The sequence below is a fragment of the Oryx dammah genome, unplaced genomic scaffold, assembly GCF_014754425.2.
Source record: "Oryx dammah isolate SB20612 unplaced genomic scaffold, SCBI_Odam_1.1 HiC_scaffold_1, whole genome shotgun sequence".
In the NCBI taxonomy this organism is placed as follows: domain Eukaryota; kingdom Metazoa; phylum Chordata; class Mammalia; order Artiodactyla; family Bovidae; genus Oryx; species Oryx dammah.
In genome coordinates this window covers 9,707,732-9,730,644 of record NW_024070185.1, presented here as the reverse complement: position 1 = coordinate 9,730,644, position 22,913 = coordinate 9,707,732, and the positions used below count along the sequence as shown (strand labels likewise).

Sequence of the window (22,913 nt, the reverse complement as noted above, 5' to 3'; positions counted from 1 at the left end):
AGATTCAGTAAAAACAGCACACAGGTCATGTAGGTCCAACTCTCTTCATCTTTGTTTCTGCAGCAACAAAATAACAACAATCCTTGTTACCTTCTGCATAAACAGGTGAAGATTTTCTTATTTCATGTACCTGTCCTCTATAGAGTGAACTGATTTAGGTTTCACAATATTGAGTCAATAAATATTTACTTAGCTCTGATTATGGCCATAGTACTCAAGTCCTGTAAGGAATTGAATAGGTATAACATAAAGGCCTTGGCTCACAGGAACCTAGTCTGAAAAATTTTTTACAACAGTACAAGGCAAAAAAGGAGACATGGAAAACCGTGATAAGTCATCCTTGCCTGCATACTTGTCTTCCCTCCCAGAAGGGGCTAAAAGATACACTGAAAATGCAAATCTCTACACACACACACACACACACACACACACTCTCTCTCTCCCCCCCCCCCCCTCCTCCTCCAATTTAATGGTTCACCATTACATTCAGGATAAAACTGAAGGCTCTCAGTATGACTTATAAGGCTTTTCTTTATCATGGTCCTGCCTCAGCCTACATTCTACCCACTGAACTATATAAGGAGCTCTCTAAGTGCCAGGCTCCCTCAAAGCTGTAACATTCCACTGTCCACTTATTTTGTGTGGACAACGTGCGTGCATGCTCAGTTGCGTCTGGCTCTCTGTGACCCCATGGATGGAAGCCCACCGGGCTCCTCTGCTCATGGGACTTCCCAGGCAAGAATCCTGGAGTGGATTGCCATGCCCTCCTCCAGAGGGTCTTCCCAACCCAGGGACTGAACTCGCGTCTCTTGCATTTTCTGCACTGCAGGTGGATTCTTTACCACTGAGCCACTGGGGACGCCTCACTCCTGCTTTAAAATCTAGGTGACCTATCACCTTTTCTCAGGTCTTGTGACACCCGTCTGGGCCAGGTGCACATCCCATGTGCTGAGAAGATGGCTGACGGAGTCTCAGAGCCCAGGAAGTGGCACAGAAGCCCTCTCTGGAGCAGGTTCATGGCAAGGGGCCGCCACCGACACTTCTGTCTCCTTCCTCACCCCCGCTGCTATCTTCCACCCGCTGAGGAAGGAGAGCTTTCTCTCAGAGGTACACCAGGGGAAGAGCAGACAATTTAGACTTGTCTGGATGTAAATCTCAGCACTGCCTCTTTACCTGTGAGCCTCAGTCTCCTCATTAGTGAAAAAGGAGAGTATCACCTCCCTCTTAGAGCTGTCCTGTGAGGAGTGAAGGGCAGAACGCACAGAAGTGTCAGCCATAGAACAGAGGCTGAGTGAGGACTCTCTCCAACCTTCCCGAACATAAACAGCCACTGCTGCCCCAGAACAAGCACTGTCCAACAATACCGTAGTGGACTTTAACCCAGGGCAATTTCTTTAGATGAACCTAACACTGAACTTGAGTGGCCCAGGCACTGCTCTAGAGAGTCTCAAGGAAGAACCAAAGTTACTCCCCTGCTTAGAGTGAGTATCTGGGCTCAGTCATGTCCAACTCTTTGCGACCCCATGGACTACAGCTCGCCAGGCTCCTCCGTCTACAGAATTTTCTGGGGAAGAATACTGGAGTGGGTTGCCTTTTTTCCCTTCAGGGGATCTTTCCTGATCCAGGGATCAAACCTATTGTCTCCCGCACTGGCAGGTGAGTTTTTTTTTTCCTCTCCCCACTGAGCCACCTGAGAAGCCCTGCTTTAGTGCCTCCTTTAAATTCCTTGAGATCAGGAGGCCCTATGGCTTGGGCTTCCCAGGACTGCCCTTCATTAAGAATAAAGACTTTTTCCTTTGGGCTGAGTATGAGCAGGAGTTTCTTAACTTGTCACCCGAACTGGACGGTTATTATGTGAGTGGCTACAGTGATAATGATGCCTAACCACATCTTTCATCTCAGTTGGACCTGTTTTAATTGCTCTCAGCTCTGCCGAGGCCCTACCATAGAGACACCGCTACTAGAGACTGTGCTAACAAGTCACATGCCAGCTAGATCAGATGCACATTCTTTAACTGACTTTAGGTACATTGGTTTATTTCTGGGCTGTCTACTTGGTTCCATTGATCCATGTGTCTGTATTATCTGAAGCTCACTGCTAAGTCTGGGGAGAGGTGAGCCCTAAGAAAGCATGCGAGGTGGTAAGCATCTGGGAGAAACTGATCAGTAAGCCAGAAGAGCAAGGTCAAGGCAGGTCTCCCACGACTCTGGTCTCAAGTCTGACCTGCTCAGCTTAGGATGAGTGACAGGGAGCTTCTGACACAGCTTCCTAGGCTCCCCACCTCCCATACTTGCCCCCTTGTGTGAGCTCCTCCCACCAGATGTAGGCTGGACCTACCGGCTAGCTTCTAGTGACGAGAAGATGACAAAGGTGACAAGCAGTCACTTGCAAGATTAGGTTACAAAGGACTGCACTTCCTTCTTGTCCACAATCTCTCCTCTGGCCTCCTGTTTGCTCTGATGCAGCCAGCTGCCATGCTCTGAGATGCTCTGAGGAGAGGCTCATGTGGCAAGGACCCAAGGGAGGCTTCAGTCCGACGTCCCTAAGGAACTGAATCCTTCCAACCTTGACATGAATGAGCCAAGAAGGGGATCCTCCTAGTGAAGCCTGAGAAAAGGGTGGCCTGGTGGGAGACCCAGCTACTAATAAATTAGGAAGCATCTTGGGCCGTGCTCTGGTACAGAGGCACTGTTTTCAACTAAGTTTGGTCTTTCCTCAGGTCTGGTCAATGACATTTTTACAGACTCTAACTGTACAGAGCATCTGCAGCACGGACATCATATCCAATGTAAATCTGATTTTTGCTTTTGTTGCAACACTGAATAATTCACCTGATCTCTTTCCTTCCCTTCATAAATCTAACTGGACGGTAAAATGTTTCCTTCAAAAACTGTTGAAGACCACAGTGAATGAGTAATCATACACACACGTGTATATGTAGACTATACTATTAGCATTATATATCTATGATTATTCAGTGCCTATGAACTCCTCCCCCTTACTCTTATGCTTAAATTCTGTCGATATCTTATTCTGGTACCTTATATACGGACTACACTACTTTCAGATCTAAAACTAATTAACTGTCATTTCTCTATTGGAAACATCTAGACGTTTCCTTTATCACATAGGTTTGGTGACTATGTTTTCACAAACAATTTTGATAAATTTTCTATCTGCTAGACAAAAGACTTCAACCAGGAAATCAGTCAAATGTATCGTTGGCTTTTCCAAAAGAACAGTCTTTGAATATTCTTTTAGCTGGCAATGCGTCTCTCTCCCTCTTGGAGATCACTGGATAATTGTAACCTAGCCAGTCCCCTCTCAATCGTGCCGTGTTGCCATGTCTTTGCCCACAATATTCTCTTATCTTAGAATGACCTCTTTCCTCATTCAAATCCTGCATAACCTGCCAAGCCCGGCCCGAGTCTTGCCACTTTGTACCTATTCTTTGCTCAACAAGCTCCTTGGATACAGGTACTATGCCTTAAACTTTGGGGAGCATTTCCCTACAAACTTATCATAATGCCAGGCCCTCGGGAGTTAATCAACAAACAAGACTGAAGTCCTCTGAGTTTCCTGTTTCTACCCCCAAATTCCCTTCGCTAACACCATTTTTACTCTTTCAAGTTATATGGTCCCTTTCTCCTTCTATCTCCTAACATCTCGTCTAATTCAGCTTTCCCTAAAACTTACGCTTGAGGCCATAATTATAGAGAGGCCTTTACAGAGCCATTCAAAGCCATTAGGATTATTGGCTGATTAAGGATAAGTCGGATAAGGAAACCCAGTGGGAACTAGTTCTGCTTTTGCTGGCTTTCTAATTTATCAAAGTCAAGTTCTCAGAGTCTAAATGTTTAATAAGTACTTTCTAAAAGATTTCATTGTTTTGTTTTGTTCTTATCACACTTGAGTGCTTAATAAACATTTTTCCTCAGGGCTTCACATCACGCCAGAACTCTGTTGTCTGTTCTTCCATCCTACCAGCACAAGATCATGTGTTTTCATAAAAGAGCAAGACTTTTAGGTCCACAGGGACCACTTAAAAGCTTAAAAATAAAACAGTGGTTGGGCTTTTTCTAAGTGTTTGATGAATGAATGACTGAATGAACAAAATAAATATAAGAACAGAATACAAAGAAGAAAAGAAGCAGAAAAAATTTGTTTCCTCTTATTATAGTGAAGTGTGCTTAATATACAAGGAGGTGGTGGGAGGATAGAGATGTGTCAGTGGGCTGATGCTCTTTATTGCTTTTGTTGTTTAGCTGCTCAGTTGTGTCCGACTCTTTGTGATCCCACGGGCTGTAGCCCGCCAGGTTTCTCGGTTCATGGGATTTCCCAGGCAAGAATACTGGAGATTAGCCATTTCCTTCTCCTGGGGATCTTCCTGACCCAGGGATCAAACTTGAGTCTCCTGCACTGGCAGGCAGATTCTTTATTACTGAGTCTCCAGGGAAGCCTGATGATCTTTATGGAATTTACCAAAAGCAAAACCTGATAATTTCTTAATACTAAACTGAAATCAGATTATAAACCTTGATTTTTGTTTTAGATCAATTTCTCTCCTAAAAGCACAAAGGCATTTGCTTAGGCTACCAAAGCATGACATAAATAATTCTTGAGAGGGCCTAAACTATCTCTGCTTTCATTTTCTGCTTATCAAAACCCTCTTATCTATAATTTGATCTCTTTAAGTGGACTTGGTGCCCAAAACAGAGTCCTAGGCAGATGGACTAGTTCTCAGGATAAAGTAATTAAATGGAGTTTTTGTCTATCAGTCAGTATCCTGGGAGTTTAGTCAGGCTGAACCTGCCCCTCAGAGACTAACTGACTCTAAGTGAAATGAAGTGACTAAGTTTCTGGAACTGCAAAGTTGTGATGACGCCATCAAAGTACCACCATTCTGTGCTGCTGCTAAGTTGCTTCAGTCATGTCCGACTCAGTGCGACTCCATAGACGGCAGCCCATCAGGCTCCGCTGTCCCTGGGATTCTCCAGGCAAGAACACTGGAGTGGGTTGCCATTTCCTTCTCCAATGCATGAAAGTGAGAAGTGAAAGTCAAGTTGCTCAGTCGTGTCTGACTCTTAGCGACCCCATGGACTGCAGCCTACCAGGCTCCTCCGTCCATGGGATTTTCCCGGCAAGAGTACTGGAGTGGGGTGCCATTGCCTTCTCCGACCACTCTCTGAGAACCTGCTTAAAGACATCTTTAAAAACTCTAACATAAGCGAACTGTGTTCAATTCAATTCTCCTATATTACAGAAAAGAAGACTGAGTCCCAGAATCTGAATGATACTGCTAACAATCATCAACAGGCGGATTAGGAAAATAACTTCCCTTCTGCTATACTAAATATGTTGCTCTCACTAGGAAAGGCAGTGCTGAAAGGTAAGTAAGGCTGAGGAACACAGATGTGTGATGGTTACTGAAAGGGGGTGCTGTGAGCCACATGTATCATTAAAGAGAGAAAGGATGCTGGTGTTCACTGAGCACCTATTTTGTGCCTGGCACTGCTTTAAGGACTTTACTTGTATTACTCATTTAGTCCTCACAACAACCTTGTGACGTTGCTAATACTATTCCTATCATATAAACAAGAAAACAAAGCCTAGAAGAGATAAACTTCTGCGGCCAAAAAGCAGATCTGAAATTCAAACATCAGTCTATTTGACCTCTAAGCCCATAGCTTTAATTTTCTTCCTACTACATAGTGAGACCTGATAAACTCATCTATAAATACCCAAGGAGTGTCAGAACAGAGGAACTTCAAGTATAATATGCTTTTTTTTTTTAAATTGTCTTCTATAAGGTATAAACCCACATTTTAAGCTGCTGAGTACTGAAAATTGCCATAACATTTCAGTGAGGAATATATCGATGCATAAATCCTTAATGCTAGTCAGAGGATTATGACAATATCCTGTAATGATTTAGTCTCTTAATTATGATTGTAGATTTCTAGTCTTACAAAAAATGCTACACTTACATAAAAAATATTAGAGGATGGGTTAGTTTCTTCAGTGCAATATTGTTCTTTAAAATTTCCCATTAAAAACCTAAATTTTGAAGTGTATACGGGAATGTCAGAGGCTCAAAAATTTTATGGTAGGGGATTCTCCTTTCCCTACCCTTCAAAAATCTCTCAAGAAGTGTAAGCTGCAATGTCAAAATGAGGAAGAAGGATAGCTAACTTCTAAATAAATCCCAAGGAGCAGCGTCAACTGAGTCTGACAGCTGCCAAAAAGCAAGTGTAATGGTTTTTTTGGGGGGATGGCGGGTTGGTAAACACACCAATACTAAATCAAATGCTAGTTCAAACTAACTTCCCATGATTTAAGGGAATTTGTCAGAAACCAATGAGTCTGAAAGATTTTCATGTATTGTTTTTTTGGTTGATGGTCTTATGAGTAACTTAAGCTACTAAGATGCATTAATTTTAAACACTTAACCATGAGACAGCTTGTATAATGTTTAGATCAAAAATTAGGGGCTTGAATCCAACTCATGGAAGTGTTCTGCTTGAGCTGTTTATCCAGAATTTTATTTTAATGTGAGAGCCAACTTTTTAAAAGGTAGGGGGAAAAAAAGTCACATGTGAAACATCCAGATCCTGAGCTTCTCATTAAAAAAAAAAAAAAATCAGGTTTTGGCAGTGATGGGCTCGCTTTCCCATATGGCCAAAACTGCTGAAGTTGTATGTCAGCTGCCCCTTCGGAGAGGTGTGGTCACCAGGCCATGGTTCCTGGCAGCCAACCCCACTCCTGTGCTTACCTACCCCTTTCTCATCCCTAGAGGTTTCTGAGTTTGTGAACCCTATTTTATAGGAATGGAGCAAGGGGAATGCAGGAATTAAAAAATAAATTGAGATATAAAGAAAAGATACAGCTGTATCATTTGGTCACTGTACTAAGTGACAGCAAGCAAACAGTGATTCGCAATAGAGTCTGTCACAGTGTCTTGGGACATATGATATCATCTGGCTTATGAGACAGGGAACTTTTCAAGGGGTGTAAATCCTTCAGCATAAATGTTCACATGAAACGCTTTTAGTATTCTGGCATGAGATGAAATTCTGGGTGACTGTTTTGAGAGAACTCTTTTGTCTTATGTCAATTACAAAACAGCTCCTCACATTTTTCTACCAGTTATAATATTTATGCTGAATTTCTTCAAGAGAAAAAAGAAAGAGAACATGGCTTGCTTCATTGTCTGTCACCTTGGTGTAATCTTTCCAATAATCAGACTCTTCTCTTTCCCTATCAGTAACTATGGCTCATCTCACGCTCAGAAACCAAAACAAAATGCTTGACGGGGATCAGAACTATGCTCAGGATACATGAAGTAATGAAATACAGTCTCTGATTGGTCCAAGTTATCCTTTCTTCTCTACCAAGCTACCTCTCAACAGTTTCTGGATTTTGCCCACCAGGTGGCGAGATAACAGATTCAAGGTTTTATTTCAACTAGAAGGCAATGGCACCCCACTCCAGTACTCTTGCTGGGAAAATCCCATGGACGGAGGAGCCTGGTGGGCTGCAATCCATGGGGTCGCTAAGAGTCGCACACGACTGAGCGACTTCCCTTTCACTTTTCACTTTCATGCACTGGAGAAGGAAATGGCAACCCACTCCAGTGTTCTTGCCTGGAGAATCCCAGGGACAGCGGAGCCTGGCGGGCTGCTGTCTATGGGGTCGCACAGAGTCGGACACGACTGAAGCGACTTAGTAGCAGCAGCAGCAGCACCTTTTTAAAAAAACAGACATCCTAAAGCACCTTAGGAAATTACTTTTAGGCCCCCTCCCTAGCCCTATGCTCCTTCAAGTTCAATTCACCTTTTCCCCTAAAATATGATGGTATTTTTTTCGGTGAGCCAGTTATCTTGTATTTTACAAAGAATGGGAAGCAAAGACCACTGCCAAGGATTCTGTCCAAGGTCACAAACAAAAAGGCAAAATAAGGACTTGGATGTCCAGGGTTTGGGAATCAGGAAACAGTGACCTTTGAACATCATCACTGGTGTGCCAAAATTCTTCATGGCAGAATATTTAAGGGTATAAATTTAAAAGGAGGAAGTGAGGGGAGCCAAGGTGTACGTGTTCCACAGCAAGTGAAAACAAACTCCTCAGGTTTCTAAGGAGGGGGATGAAGAGAGGAACTGGGACAAGTGTGGGCCAGTGGGCAGACAGGAGAGGGGAAAAAAGGGGAGGAGGTATGTGATGGGCAGGAGGAAGGAAGCTGAGAATACGAACGTACTCGGGACAGGAGGGGACCTGTACTAAGCTGGCAGATCAAGGAAGGCAGCCACGTGTACTGGGAAGACTCAAACGCACGCGTCTACCAAGTGTTTTCTAATGACAAGTCAGATACCATGTCCCCAGTCAAGGAAACGGAGACACAAAGACCCATGAAACACAGGAGATGTGCCCTCTTATGCGTTCTTCCATCAACGAGGGGCTCACACGCTCTGCAGGAGAGGCCTGTAACGGCTGAGGGGCCGCCCAGCACAGTAGTTAGCAGCTCAGTGTTGGGATCCAGACAAGCCCAGCTGCCTGGGTCTGAATCCAAATACTACCACCCACTAGTTGGTTGAGCCGAACAAGTTACTTATCCTCACTGTGCCTGTTTTCTGCAAAACGATCATGTTGAAGAACTAAGTGAATTAAAGAAAACACTGAGAGGAGGGTCAGGCACATAACAAGTGCTACATAAGTTAAACAAGATAAATAACACATATGATAAAGGAATGCATGGAGGAGACTTATATTCTCATCTCTGAGGCAGTCACAGTATAAAAACAAAGCAGGGACTTCCCTGGTGGTCCAGTGGCTAAGACCTGATCCCCACTCCTATGCCAGGGGTGCAAGTTTGATCCCTGGCTGGGAAGCTAAGATCCCACGTGCTGCGTGGGCCAAAAACCAAAATGTAAAACAGAAGCAATACTGTAACAAATTCAATGAAGACTTTAAATATGGTCCACATTAAAAAATATATATATATAAGCAAAAAACCAAACAAAGCATATTCTCCTAGCTACATATTCATAGTGTGTATTAGTTGACCAGTTGTGTCTGACTCTGTGCGACCCCATGGACTGTAGCTTGCCAGGTTCCTCTGTCCATGGTACTTCCCAGGCAAGAATACTAGAGTGGGTTGTCATTTCCTCCTGGAGGGGATCTCCCTGACCCAGAGATTGAACCTGGGTCTTCTGCATGGCAGGCAGACTTTTTATGGTCTGAGCCACCAGGCAAGCCTATCCATATTCATGTATCCTTATAGAAAGAATGTCACAAAACCCAAGACATTCTAAAGTTTAGGTAATAGATGGCTCACAAATCATGGACCTAGAGGGAAAGAATTCAGTGATGAGGTAGCTGGAAGAGAGTGGAATGGGTAGGAGTATAAGGAACACACCTAAGAAATTACAGACGAGTTCTGACTCTGGACGCCAGGCCTGGAGGGCTGGGGCTGAGGTGCTGAGGGCTAAGGGCAGCAACTGGCAGGGGTGACCAGCTGCAGTGTGTTAACACTGACCAGTGTCCTCTACTATCCATTAACATAAGTGCAGGAGAGGAACCAAGCTGCCTCTCTGTCTTCTCGACTGCATTTCCACTCCCTTCACCTCTTCATTCTTCTCTACAGCCTTCTTAGTTCAGGCTTCTGGTCTCTTGCCTGGGTTTCTGCCACGGGGCTTCCTGCTCCTGTCTCTGTATCCCATCCAGCCTCCACGCTGCTTCCAGGGTTGCTTCCTCTCAGTAGATATGTGATCATGTCTCTGCCTCGTCAACCTCCCCCGATGGACTTCCCACACCCGATTACAGAAAAATCAGTCTTCACACAGTAGACTCTTCATTATTTTGCTCCAGTGTCCCTGTCTAGGGACATTTCACCTTTCCCCCTCTGTACTCAACCAATTCTAATCCACCCTGGACTTCTCATTGTTTCCTGAATATACTACATCCAGGGCCCCAACCTCTGGGATCTAATGCCTGATGATCTGAGGTGGAGCTGATGTAATAATAACGGAAGTAAAGTGCACAATAAATGCAGTGCACTTGGACCATCCCCAAACCATCCCCCGCGCCAGTCCATGGAAAACCTGTCTTCTATAAAATGGGTCCCTGGTGCCAAAAAGGCTGGAGACTGCTGTATCCTACCATGCTTTGTCTGGACCCCACTTTATGACCTTTTTTATCAGGAGAAGTCCTTTTCTTTCTCTGAGATGTACCTTAATTGTCATCTCCTAAGGAATGTCCCTCCTCAGTTCCCTAAGCAAAGAAACATCTTCATTTTCGGAATGCCTATAGCCTTGTGACCAGGCATCTGTTACAATACACGCCACCCAAGACTGTAATGTACGTGTTTCATTGTCTGACTTCCCATTAACCCCTCTGCACCTCAAAGAGACAGCCAACTGTTTACAAAACACCCAAACCTAGCATACTACCTTGCATATGGCATGGCTGCCTCTCAAAATACATTGGTTGAATCAAACATAGGGAAAAGAGAATCTTAGTTCTAATAGTGTAAGCTAAGCAGAAAACAAGAAAACACTTGAGACTGCTTTGCTAAGCCCTTCCCCTGCCCTCCACAGCTGTCAAGGGGAGTAGACCGCCCACTGCTCACCGCTGAATATCCTTGTTCTTCCACAAGGAGGCAGACTGAGCCTTGGGCACTCGTTCAATGAAGTTCACCAGCTCTTCCATGAGAAGCCTGAGTTGAAACAAGGAAAGTGATGAACACTCAAAAAGAGAGTCAGAAAAACACGGCACTCTAACACAGTCAAGAGAAATGGGCTTGTTTGCCTGCCCCTCCCCAATGATCTTTCTTCCTGTTTCATATAAATGTGGGCACCATTTCATATAAAAGCTGAACAAAAACTTAGACTCTGTCTTGAACTTCCATGTTAAAAATTCGGAATGTAAATGATTTAATTCACCTTTAAAATAAGCCTGGAGTGTTGGTTATCTCGAAAGGCTGAAATATTTAAACCTATGGTTTTACTCTCACTCTTAAGATCTGTTTTTATTTAAGTAACTAAAAGCAGAGCAGGAGAAAAAGCTAAACGAGCATGAAGCATTTGATTTTGGTGGTGGCAGAGGGAGGGGAAGGATTGTTTCTTGATGACAACATTAAATGGACATTTTTAAACTGGTGAAACAAATTTTATTCATATATGTTTTAGGAATGAACAAAATTCCACATGCAAGAACACTCTTAAAAACTAATCCTAAAGCTCTAACTCAAGGACCTGCCGAAGGACAGGCTCTGCGACTGCAAGCTGGATTTCCACAGACCGCCATCTGAGGGAACCTGAGAGATGCCTCACTCGGCTGGTCAAAGATCTCATGCTCTGGGAAAGCCATGGAACAGAGCGCTGAGAGGACCCTGGATAGCTACAGGATGAGCAGAAAGCTAGAAACAGACTTTTCACATCTTGACTCCCCTATATAACGCAGTACAGATGTTCCATATCGACTGAAATCCTCTCCCAATAAACGCATAGGCCTGGCAAGCCATAAATTTATTAGCATTTTGAATGCTGGAAAACTTCATTTTGTTTCCATTTATTTACTTATTCCTAATACCATCACTGTCTTTCATCTCAAGGGAGCAGCACCTGTTCTGGCATTCGAAGATCTGGGTCAGGCTCATGACTGTTGTGGCTGTGGCTTTCAGGAGAACGTTCTGCTCTGTCCACCCTCAGGAGTTAGCTTTCTCAGACAATGCTTTCAGTTTCTCCTCTCCCTGAACCTGAGCCATCGCCTTCATGTTTCTATTATGTCTTTCCCTCAGATCTTCTACGGTTTTTCTGTACACACTGAGGATGGTAAATTTGACACAACAAACAGGCAGATTTTGTTTCACTCCTGGTGGTTCCATCTTGCTGGACTTCAGCCAGACTCTAGAACCTAGAACTAGGAGTCTATTTTGCACTTAGATCCTGTAGTTTGGGTCTTGATAGTTTTACCTCATACCATACTAGGTTGTTTGCTTCAACACAGTTCTTTCTGTTCTGGGGTAATTTTCTTCACGTGATTTTTTTTTTTCTCACTAAATGATGCTACGGTTACTTGAAACAATCTTCTGTCCCACAGAGACTTGGGAGGGGCTGGCATCTGGCTCACAGCATTCTCCGAGTCAAAGAAAGACTGTGAGGTTTTCATTTCATTGGGTCTTGAGTTTCACTCTGTCAACAGTACAGACAACTTCATCTAAATTCTTATCCTGTTTTCTACCAGCCATCGCTCTCTCTCTTTTTTCCTTTTATTGGCATGTGGGATCTTAGTTACCCGATCAGGGATTGAACCTGTGCCCTCTGCAGTGTTTAAGTGTGGAGTCTTAACCACGGGACCATCAGGGAAATCCTGCAGGCTATCTCTGTTTATAGTCTGCACTAAATTTAGTAAATTTTCTTTTTTTCTTAAATGTGCTGTGTTCCTTTCTCCCCCAAAGCCCTCTGCATTGCATCTTGGTGGCACCTACTGAACGATACCTCCCCTAATTAGTGTTGTCTGCACGAAAGAGTTGTTCCTCTCTTTCTGTTTCTCCAAGACTAAACGACCACTATTTGCAGCATCCATCTCTAGGCAACTCCAACGAACATTTGTTTTATCAGCAGAGTTGTCTATTCATTCTGTTTCTCTGGGTCAGCTGCTCAGGAGGAAACAATGGTGCCCCTGGGCACAACACACTATTAGACAGTCACTGCTGAAGGGAGGAGCTCTCCAGCCACTCACTCGCAGCTCAAGAAGAAATGCCCTCACCTGCCGATCTGAACGGTGGGCTCTGTGGCGTAGACCGTGCCCGTGAACCCGGTGTGCTCGGTGATGTAGGGCAGGGCCATCATGCAGTGATAGTTAGAGATGAGGATCACATCCACTGTAGACAGATCTATTAGCTCGGTCTGAAAAGAAAGGGGAGTGATACGTATCTCTGCGCGGCACGCAGATCAGCATGATGTGGCTGAAAAATGACACTGTCAGAAGGCAGAGGAGCGGCTGTGGTGCTATAGAACAATGACGCCGTTCCTGTAACGTTTCCGGTCTCTCATATGGGGACATTCCCTAGTGCTGGCGTGGGGCAGCAGGACAGGACTGCTGCTGATTTTATTAAAACAGGGTTCTGGGAGGCAGACGTGTGAGGATAAATGACAACGGGACACAGGTGGAGCCAGGTGACAGGAAGCAGCTGTGAGGGAGCACCGCACAGGAAGCAGCTCTTCAAAAGTCCACTGAGGCAGACAACTATTTTTTTTTTTTTTTTTTGAGGTAACTCTTGACCATTAGTGCTGGATAGAGAACCCCTCCAACAAATGTAGTGGCAGAGTCATAAACGGAGGTTATACTCTTGTATTCTACCCTAATCACAACCCTCAGTCTACCCTTTACTCCACTATTAATGTCATGTGAACAGGGAAAAAGACAGGTGAAGAATAACGCTTAAATTTTATGAAAACTTTTAGTAGAAAGGAACGATTTTTACATAAATTTAAGCCCTACCTGCCTTTAAAAAAAAATTATGAAGTATTTTTTGGGGGGTCAATTGCTTCTTTTTTTTTTTTTAATATTTACTTATTCATTTGGTTGTGCTGGGTCTTAATTGCAGCACACAAGATCTAGTCCCTTGACCAGGGATTGAACCAGGAACCCAGGCATTAGGAATGCAGATTCTCAGCCACTGGACCACCAGGGAAGTTCCCCTAGCTGCTTTTTAAGGCTCAGTTCTCTTCTTCCGCTAAGCCTTCCTGATTTGCCCAGATGAAAGAAAGCACTTCTTCTTAAGAACTGCCAAGGCACTTTGTGAATATCCCTCTTAAAGCAGTTACTATTCTTTACTATGGTGGGCACCTCAAAGTATCCCCTTGTCTCCCCAAACTGGAACGTCTCTGAGATCAAAAATCCCATGGGACTCATCTCTGTCCCCTTCAAGCTGTGGCAGCCAGGACAGAACAGGCCTCTGTGCATTGTTGTTGGAGGAATACATCATGAGAAGCAGCGCCCTCTGTGGAGGTGCCATTGTGAGAAGCTAGCTGCTCTGGTTCAAAGACAGCTCCTCAGTCTCTGAGCTCTCCCTCACGGAACTTATCCCACAGAAATTGCATGAGGCAGTACAGACAGCATGGGGTAACTCAAGAAAGAGTTTTTGTTAGGAGACTGGGGCACAGAGCTACTGTGTCCCTCACAGAGTAGAAGTAACAAAGATGTCTGCACCATCTTTGCAAACGACAGAGAGAGCGCAGCATTTCGGCTGTGGGTATTTTCTGGTTAAATGACTTTATGTGTAAAGTAAATTGATTTAATAAAGCCACCAAGGCATAATCAGCTTCAGCTCCTTAGGACAGAAAGGAGATTAGAGTCAAAAGCTACTCACTGCCAAGGCAATGGCAATCTGTGTGAATAAAATGTCTAAGGACCACAACTTAACTCCATATTGGGTACTGCACTTCCAAGACTATATCCTCACATTAATGAAGGGAGGTCTACTGGTCCTATTTCTCACCTCCTCTCCAGAACCATTTTTAAACAAATGAGAAGGTTAAGACAGAGTAGCAGAGTGACAGGTATAGAAGAAAACAGGGAAGGAGAGTAGAAGCAACAGTAAAAGCCAAAAACTTCCCTCTCTTCCTTCTACCTCTATAGAAACTGGGTAGGGATATTTGAAATTTCTCTTTAAGGATGTAAGAATCAGCCCACAGAGTCTAGAATGATAAGAAATCTGGTGAGGACAGCTGGGGGACAAATGTGTACACACGCGCACACACACACACGTATTGCCTGTATATATATCAAAGACTGCCTACATAAACAATTTTCTGAGAAATAAATTTAACATCCAAACTGTGTGTGTGTGTGTCACACACATATTTACTTTCACTCAATGATATCCCATAAAGATTATTTTTAAACTTCTTGCATATAGACACTTTGGTTCTGTGTGTCTGTGTGCACGTGTGTGCTCAGATGTGTGACCCCATGGACTACTGCCGGCCAGGCTCCTCTGTCCATGGGATTTCCCAGGCAAGAATACTGGAGTGGGTTGCCATTTCCTCCTCCAGGGGATCTTCCTGACCCAGGGATAGAACGCATGTCTCTTGCATCTCTTGCACTGGCAGGTAGATTCTTTACCGCTGCGCCACCTGGGAGGCCCAATACAGACACTTGGGTTCTACAGACCACGAACTGGATCAAAACAATCATAGTTTATTGGTTGCTTACTGTACTATCCTAGACTTTATGCACAGTCTGTGGTACAGACTTTGGGGGAATACAAAAATGTTTAAAGTAGCTGCACTAGATTGTAAATTCCATGAAGACTAGAATTTTAATTCTGTATGGCTCAGCCACAAGTCAGCCAAGGCTGGACTGTGTAGTAAGTCCCTCTCTCCTGACTCTAAGACTCTATTTTCTCCTGATTGTACAATGCCCTGGTTTCCCTTAAAACAGTAAGTACTACTAATTTGTCATGGGCTACCCTGGTAGCTCAGATGGTAAAGAATCTGCCTGCAATTCAGGAGACCCCGGTTAAGATTCCTGGGTTGGGAAGATTCGCTAGAGAAGGGATAGGCTACCTACTCTAGTATTCTTGGGCTTCCCTAATGGCTCAGCTGGTAAAGAATCCACCTGCAATGCGGGAGACCTGGGTTCAATTCCTGGGTTGGGGAGATCTCCTGCAGAAGGGAAAGGCTACCCACTCCAGTATTCTGGCCCAGAGAATTCCATAGGGTCGCAAAGAGTTGGACACGACTAAGCAACTTTTCCTAACATGTCATAAACTATACATTCTGAATCAAGTTGTAAAAAAAAAACCCTAGGCTCTAGAATCCAACATATAATATTGCTGCGTTTAGCTTGGCAAAAGTGAACTGTGGAACGGTGACTGTCTAATTTCAAAGTTTAGTAGGAGTCTATGGAGCAAGTCAGAAAGACCCCAGAACCCCAAGCCAGGGACCCTCCACTGTTGGTCACAAGCTGAAGGCTGCTGCGGTCAATGCCACAGGCAGTAAACTGAAAAATAAAAGCGCCTAGAAATAGGAGTCTTTGAACAGATGGGGGACTGGCCCACCAGCTCCTAAGTGACAAATGAAGACGACAAAAGTTTATCAGCAGTTAGGGAGAGCTCAGGATTTTGCTGTCTCCTTCACCCCTGCTCCTATTACTTCACCACAAACTCTCTCCCTTATCTGCCAACTTCAATGACCACGTCTTTCTCTGTTTTTCTTTGCTCTCTTTTGCTCTGGTGTCCTAAAAGGTCACCTCACATACTTCAAAGAGAGAGAGAGAGAAAGTTTATCTAAAGGGTATCAACAGAAGTTGTAGAAATGTAAAGAGAGATAGGAAGAAAGGACAAAACTAAGAGACACAGCACACCCAGTTTCTTCTCTCTCTGGCGTTGAACTGTGAAAGTCTGTTTGACAGGCACTGACACCCCCAGGGCACATGGAAAGAGCAGAATGGTGGCTTCTCCGTGATTTCCCCAGGAACCTGGACAGGCTACTGGCCTCCCCACAGTTCTCCTTTGTGCTGAGAACTCCACCCAGGCCACTCTGGGGATTAGGCCTGTCAGTTGAGATGTTTCCTTTAAGACTAATGCAAACTGATCTTTGTTTCCTTTAAAAGAATGGAACTGGACTCAGACACTTATAACAAGTCTCATTGTGATGATAATATGTAAGCAACAGATATCCATAACTCAGTTCAGAATCTGTGAATTTCAAGCAATATTTCATGTGTTATTAAGTCAGCAACAAGTTTTCCAGTTTACTGTACTAGCGGAATAACAGCAATTCCCAATTACCCAAGACTAGAAAGTCTGGCTAACCTAAGACAGAGGCATTATCCAGTGGGCCCTCTGCAATCCTGGATGTGAAACCTGTAGATTCGGAGGGCAGACTCTATTCATTGTACTCCATCATATCGCGTGCTTGAGCATCTATGGATTTTGGTACTCATGGGGGCTCCTAGAACCCATCCCCTCAGATACTGTGGGATGACTCTAATTACAAAACTGAAAGACTTAAGTTATTCTTTACCTTGCTCAACACTATGCCCCAGTGTGAATGTCACTGGGGATTATAAAAAGAGCTAGGAAGAGAATGACTTCAGTGATTTATGGACAATACAAAAAGCTCCTAAATGATTGAATTTTAGTTGTATAACAAAGTGCCTAGGATAAGATTCATTTTGATTTCAAAATAAGAAATTCAGCCCCTTAAAATTATTTCTTGTCTTCACTTTGAGAGATGATGAGAAATGCTTTGTTCCTACAATAAGATTCACTTCACTCTTACCTCTGGTAGGCAGAACTCGGGTACAGAATCCACAAATACATGACCTGAGCACTCCTTTAGCTCCTAAAAGACATGAAAGAAGAAACATTCTAGGAAGAGATGGTCCATAAACACAGTGCCAACGAAATTCCATCCCCAAACCAAACTCGCTATGAAGTGTTGCAGAAGGCTGGAGTTGGAGGAAAGTGGGAAGGTTATTTAGGTCAACTGGTTCTTGTTTAAGCTCAGGGCAGCTGAATATTTTATTCAGTATTAAAAAAACCAGGGTGTGCATGCACATTTCTTGATGCTTCTTCAAGGAAGCAACGTGTGGACACATGCTGCTTCCACAACTCCGACCCAGAGCTTTCCAAATAATAGTTATATGGACTACACCAGTAATATCAGAATGGTCTGGAATAGTGATGGAAGTAGACTCCTCGGTTTTACCTAAGATCTAAGGGATCACACATGGAACCTGTATCCATGACAAGCATGCCTACTGATTCTGTTCTGCAATTAGACTGGGAGTCCAGAGTGCAGATAAATGAACTGGAACCCCTTTCTCCTCCTACCAAGGTTTGAGGGGCAAATATGGAAGGAGATGAAGAATACAGGATAGGGATTAAAACACCCCCCACCCCCCCACCACCATTCAAAAGAAAATGGTATATTTATATACTGCAACTCTCCACACTGCCCATGACCTACAGTATTTAATAGGCCTGTCTGTCTTCAAATTCTTTCACAAACAGACTTTGAGAAAAGAGTGTGTGAAAGCTTATAAGAGAGGTGCTAAAAAAAAAAAATAGCAGGAGGAAGGGCAAGTGATAAAGGGCAAAGAAGCTGGCTGATAATAGATGTGTCACACAGCCACATTCTACCGTGGGCAACAGGGAGACTCTGAGAAATGGTATCAAGCGTATACCCAGGAGTGATTCCACCCAGAGGCAAGGGACCTGGGATATTTATACAGCAATTGCTGCATCTAGGGTAGCTTCAGGAAAAAAATGTCAGGCAAAGCCATACAAATGCCAGCAGCTGGAATTATGACAGAGGACACCGAAGAGACTGGAGTGGGCCCCCAGGAGGCCCCCAGAGGTGCTGTTTTCTTGTGATGACACTGTACTGAGATCTACGCAGGAGCTGTCTATGACTCTAATGAAACTAGTACAAGATAGAAATCTGGTGGACTCTTTTTCCCAGAAAGGGAAAAACACAGTTGGAACTGTGTTCCACTGTGTTTTCATTAGTCATTGAAGATAAATTTCTGTATATTCATATATCTATACTTATACATTGGAGTTGGAATGATTTTACTCTCAATCTTTACCTGAAAATATGGCATTAATTGTCTGCTCTACTCCTTTTGAATTTTACAAGTCTCCTATCAGAAGCTTAGAGAACATTTCCTGCTCTTGCCTTCCACTGTAAACTCCGGTTCCTCTCCTTATATGACTATCATTTAACCAGTGAAATTGCAAGCCAAAAAGAGACTGAAACCATCTGTAATTACAATATACCTGCCAGTGAAAAACAAATGAGCAATTGCAGTTAATGGAGGAAGACCCCCAACTCCCTTGGGATGAGATTAAAAACAATTAAAGACAAATCATGGGAAACTGCAAAGCACTGCCCGGCCTTTCATCGGCTGTGTAATCTTCTTCCCCACATTCCCCGTGTCCTGCCATGTACCAGGGTGCAGGGTCTGTACCTCGCGTGACAGATCCTCCTCTGAGGTGCTCATCTTTCCTGGCCTGGAGCAGCGAATTTGCCATTCTGAGCACTTACAATGTCACTGTATTTTATTCGCCACTCCCTCCTAATGAAATGCTCCCACAGACACATGCGAGTCATCTTGCTCACAATGCATGGGTAATGGGATGCTTCTGAGCATTTCTCTGGGAACAATGATTTACAGCCAGCAGGAGACAGGCTGAAATTTCATCAGGTGCACAGGTTCTTGAATGTCACCTAATTTTATAGTTAGGCTATGAGGGAAATCTGATTTCAAGTCATGCATCTGGCTTGCACTTGAAGCTGGGGTGAGGGGGCAGGTACAGGAATTAATTCTGTAAAAAGAGCTCCTCTTTATTTAACAATATCTATTAGGAGAAGGAAATGCCTTATTCAGATGAATCATTTTAAGGATCCTCATAGTCAGTCTTTTAATTATGAAACTGGGGAGAGGAAGAATGACATGGAGGTCTAAGAATGGCGTGGATAAGCTTTACAGTGTCTAATCTTCCTTTATCTCTCATTTTTTTCAGAAGAAAATTTGGCTACATAAGTTTTAACTTTTGTTTGGGATCTCTGGTCTCTCATATGGAACTTAAATGCCTAAAGACTGATTTGAGGAAGGACATACCATGAAGACAATCTCACAGCAAAAATTTAACAGCCTTGAAAAAATAAAAAGTCATTTGAGTCATTCAGTTTAGGCATAGTTAGTGATTAAAGTCATTAAGAGAACTCCAAATTCCTAGATTCCTGTTAAAATAACCATGTTCTTTTCTCACAAATTATAAGAGTGTCCATGTCAGGCTACCACGATCATAGATCATAGTCTGGAAGGCCCTTTGTTCACGTTTACCTGAACACGTGTTTCCCTCTCATGCCCCCAGAGCACATGGCCTAGAAGTGAAACACTTGGCTCCTCAGTCTGTTCTCCACTCTGCAGTCAAAGTGGTCTGAGCAGAGGATGACCCTGCCTGCTGCAACTCTCTATGGCCCTTCATTACCCAAAGAAGAAAACCCAAAGTTTTGACAATGCCCTTTGTGACCTGGCCCCTAGAAGAGCGGTTTAAAACTCAATCGTGTTTGGTGGGCTTTAAAGTTATTTTTTAAAAAAGCTCACTCCTTATAGGAAGAGTCAGTACAGCCTCAAAACGAAATGAGCTGGATGGAATTCTCTAACAAGCAATGCCACTGAAATACTCATCACAATTCTAGAAATAATAGTTTTCTTTTCGGGGTGATAAAATATATTTTCAGCTGAAGTCCCTAGATTTTACACATGTGAAAACTGGATCTGTGTCTGAATACCGAGACTCCTTAAAAAGCTCTTAAAAACAATAATTACCAAGTACTGAAGACTCTACATGGGTCACAGGAGTTTTTAGGGAGAAGACAAAGGGCCCATTAGTCACATTATTGTCGGGTGACTCCAGAACGACAAGATGGCTTTCCAGTGGGTGTAGATACACTTCAGCTTATCATTACCTTGTCCAAGAAAGCGTTTCCATCCTTTAGGGACCAGCCAGGAAGATTGGACAGTCTGGGACTGCAAAACAAAAGATTAAATTATCCTAAATAGATTATAATCCTCAGTGATTTCATGGTGACTGTACCGGCTCCACAAAATGGAAAACAGTTTGAAAGGAGTGGCAGCAAGGCTCACCCAAAATAATAATCAGAAAGATGAAAAGTAACCAAGTGGTATCAAGCGTAACAATTACATGGCAATGGAACGTTAACAAGTCAAAGAGTTCTGCCCTCAATTGGGAAAATTAAAAGAATGCTAGGCAGAATAATAAGGAGAAAAAAGAAAGATGAGACACGCCAGTGTTGTATAGTTTTGCAGTCCCTGGCCCTGACCTTGCTTGCATTTGACAACAGGCCTGAGGGGAAGGCCGAATGGAACCCTCATATTGTGGAGGACAAAATAGGCTCAGAGAGGTCAGGTGTCTGTCAAGAACACTTAAGCTGCCTACCAACCAGAATTTACCACAAATAAAAATCGGAATTTGGCTCAAAGTCACCTCTGTATTCGTTGCTTAAATGAATTAGTCACTTGTTACCTGTGCCTTGATGTTACCTGTACCTTGAGTTTCCAATTTTGGCAAATGAAGCTAGCTTTTCTCAGTGTTATAAAATGACACCGTATCTCAGTGAGTAACTTCAAGGGGGTGAGGTTAATTTCACATATATGTTATATCAAAAAAATCTGAACCAGAAATCATTCACTTTGGCAAGCTCAGAATTTAACTGAGTGCTACGAGCTGATCAGAAGAATTACACTGGAGGCTGAAAATGCAAACACCTCAGGAGAAAAAAAAATGTTGGTAAAAAGAAAAACTTAATGACCAGGGTGATATGTGAAAAAAACACATCAGAAGTACAAGGTAGATTGCAAAAGGATTTTAGCACTTCAACACAAAATTAAATTTAAAAATAAAGGGCAAAAGTATGGGTGTGGGACTAAAAGACTCTATAACCCGAAACCAAATTAATGTATAGTACTTTATCCTCTTGCTAAACTGATTTTTATCAAATTCTGACTTTGTAATTAGGTGCTAGGTACGAAAGTCAAATTAAAACAAATAATGTGAAATATTTGTCAATCTTCCAGGAAAGATTAAAAACCTGAATAATATATATATATATATGCATCTGATTTTAGCAAAAAAGGTGAGAATTTGACATAATTCCTAGTTCACAGAAAAGCTGTTAAGAATGTAAGTACAATGAAGGCCCACAGAGCCTTTGCCTAGACTCTCTGTTGACATTTTGCCTTTATTAGTCAAAAAGTGAGAATTCTGAATTTCATTCTTGAGAATGAAAATTACTACTAGGAGAATCAAATTTGGCTGGCATAAATTATATCTGAAAAACTTTAAAAAAAATGCTTGGATATGGCAAAACCAATACAATATTGTAAAGTAATTAACCTCCAATTAAAATAAATAAATTTATATTAAAAAAATCCTTGGAGTTTTGGTCTCCCACATCGCAGGCAGAGGCTTTAACCTCTGAGCCACCAGGGAAGCCCTCTCAGAAAAATACTCTAACATTAGATGTTGAATTTCCATTTCATTTCATAGTCACATGTGTACCTTCACTCAGAGACTCTTTAAAAATATTTACTATCAGATCAGATTAAAAACCCAAGCATTCTAATAAAAGCGTAATGATAGGGGAGTCTCAATACTGTTCTCATTTCATGCACGTGGACTCTTTACAAAAAGGTTATAAATGTCCACTTCCCTTTACAAAGAGAACTGGATCAGAGGACTTGTATCCTGTTTGTTCCCTACCGGACACACACAACTCAGCCTTCAAATTACAGATGATTGATTCAATTAGTTTTGTCCTCAACAAGTGATTAGAAATGGTATGCTATGCTGTGCTCAGTCGCATCTGACTCTTTGAGATCACATGGACCGTAGCCTGCCAGGCTCCTCTGTCCATGGGATTTCCCAGGCAAGAATACTGGAGTGGGTTGCCATTTCCTTCTCCAGGAGATCTTCCTCACCCAGGAATCAAACCTGTGTCTCTGCACTGCAGGCAGATTTTTTACTGTGTGAGCCACTAGGAAAACCCATTTACTGCTTATTAAAAAATAATTTTTTTTAAAGTAAAAATTTCAGGTATTACTGTTGCTAAACATTGTTTATAACAATCAAAGACTTCTATGAAATATCTGGAGTTACTTTGGATTTGAGAAATTGCCTGTAGATGTTACTGAATGCTCAAAGAGCCTGACCATGTTGTAACAATAGTGCCAAAGATAAAGGGCCACAGAAATGTAGCCCCAGGTGGCAAATGTATGCTGACTACAGAGACGCAAATATTCTGTTTTTAGGTCCAATTAGATTAATGACTAAACGATGAAGAGCTAGTAAATGTTAAGCTACCAAAGGGGA

At 42.9% G+C, this 22,913-nt stretch overlaps 1 protein-coding gene across 1 annotated transcript in view; it reads right to left on the bottom strand.

Annotated features, from left to right (window-relative positions):
- INTS9 (integrator complex subunit 9) overlaps positions 1-22,913 on the bottom strand; it is a 129,809-nt gene that overhangs the window by 60,246 nt on the left and 46,650 nt on the right. The window contains exons 3-6 of the mRNA XM_040236071.1: positions 20,491-20,551; positions 17,290-17,352; positions 12,767-12,906; positions 10,626-10,712 (exon numbers count right to left, since the gene is read on the bottom strand). Coding sequence (XP_040092005.1) covers positions 10,626-10,712; positions 12,767-12,906; positions 17,290-17,352; positions 20,491-20,551 — 351 coding nt within the window. The remainder of the gene's footprint in view (positions 1-10,625; positions 10,713-12,766; positions 12,907-17,289; positions 17,353-20,490; positions 20,552-22,913) is intronic.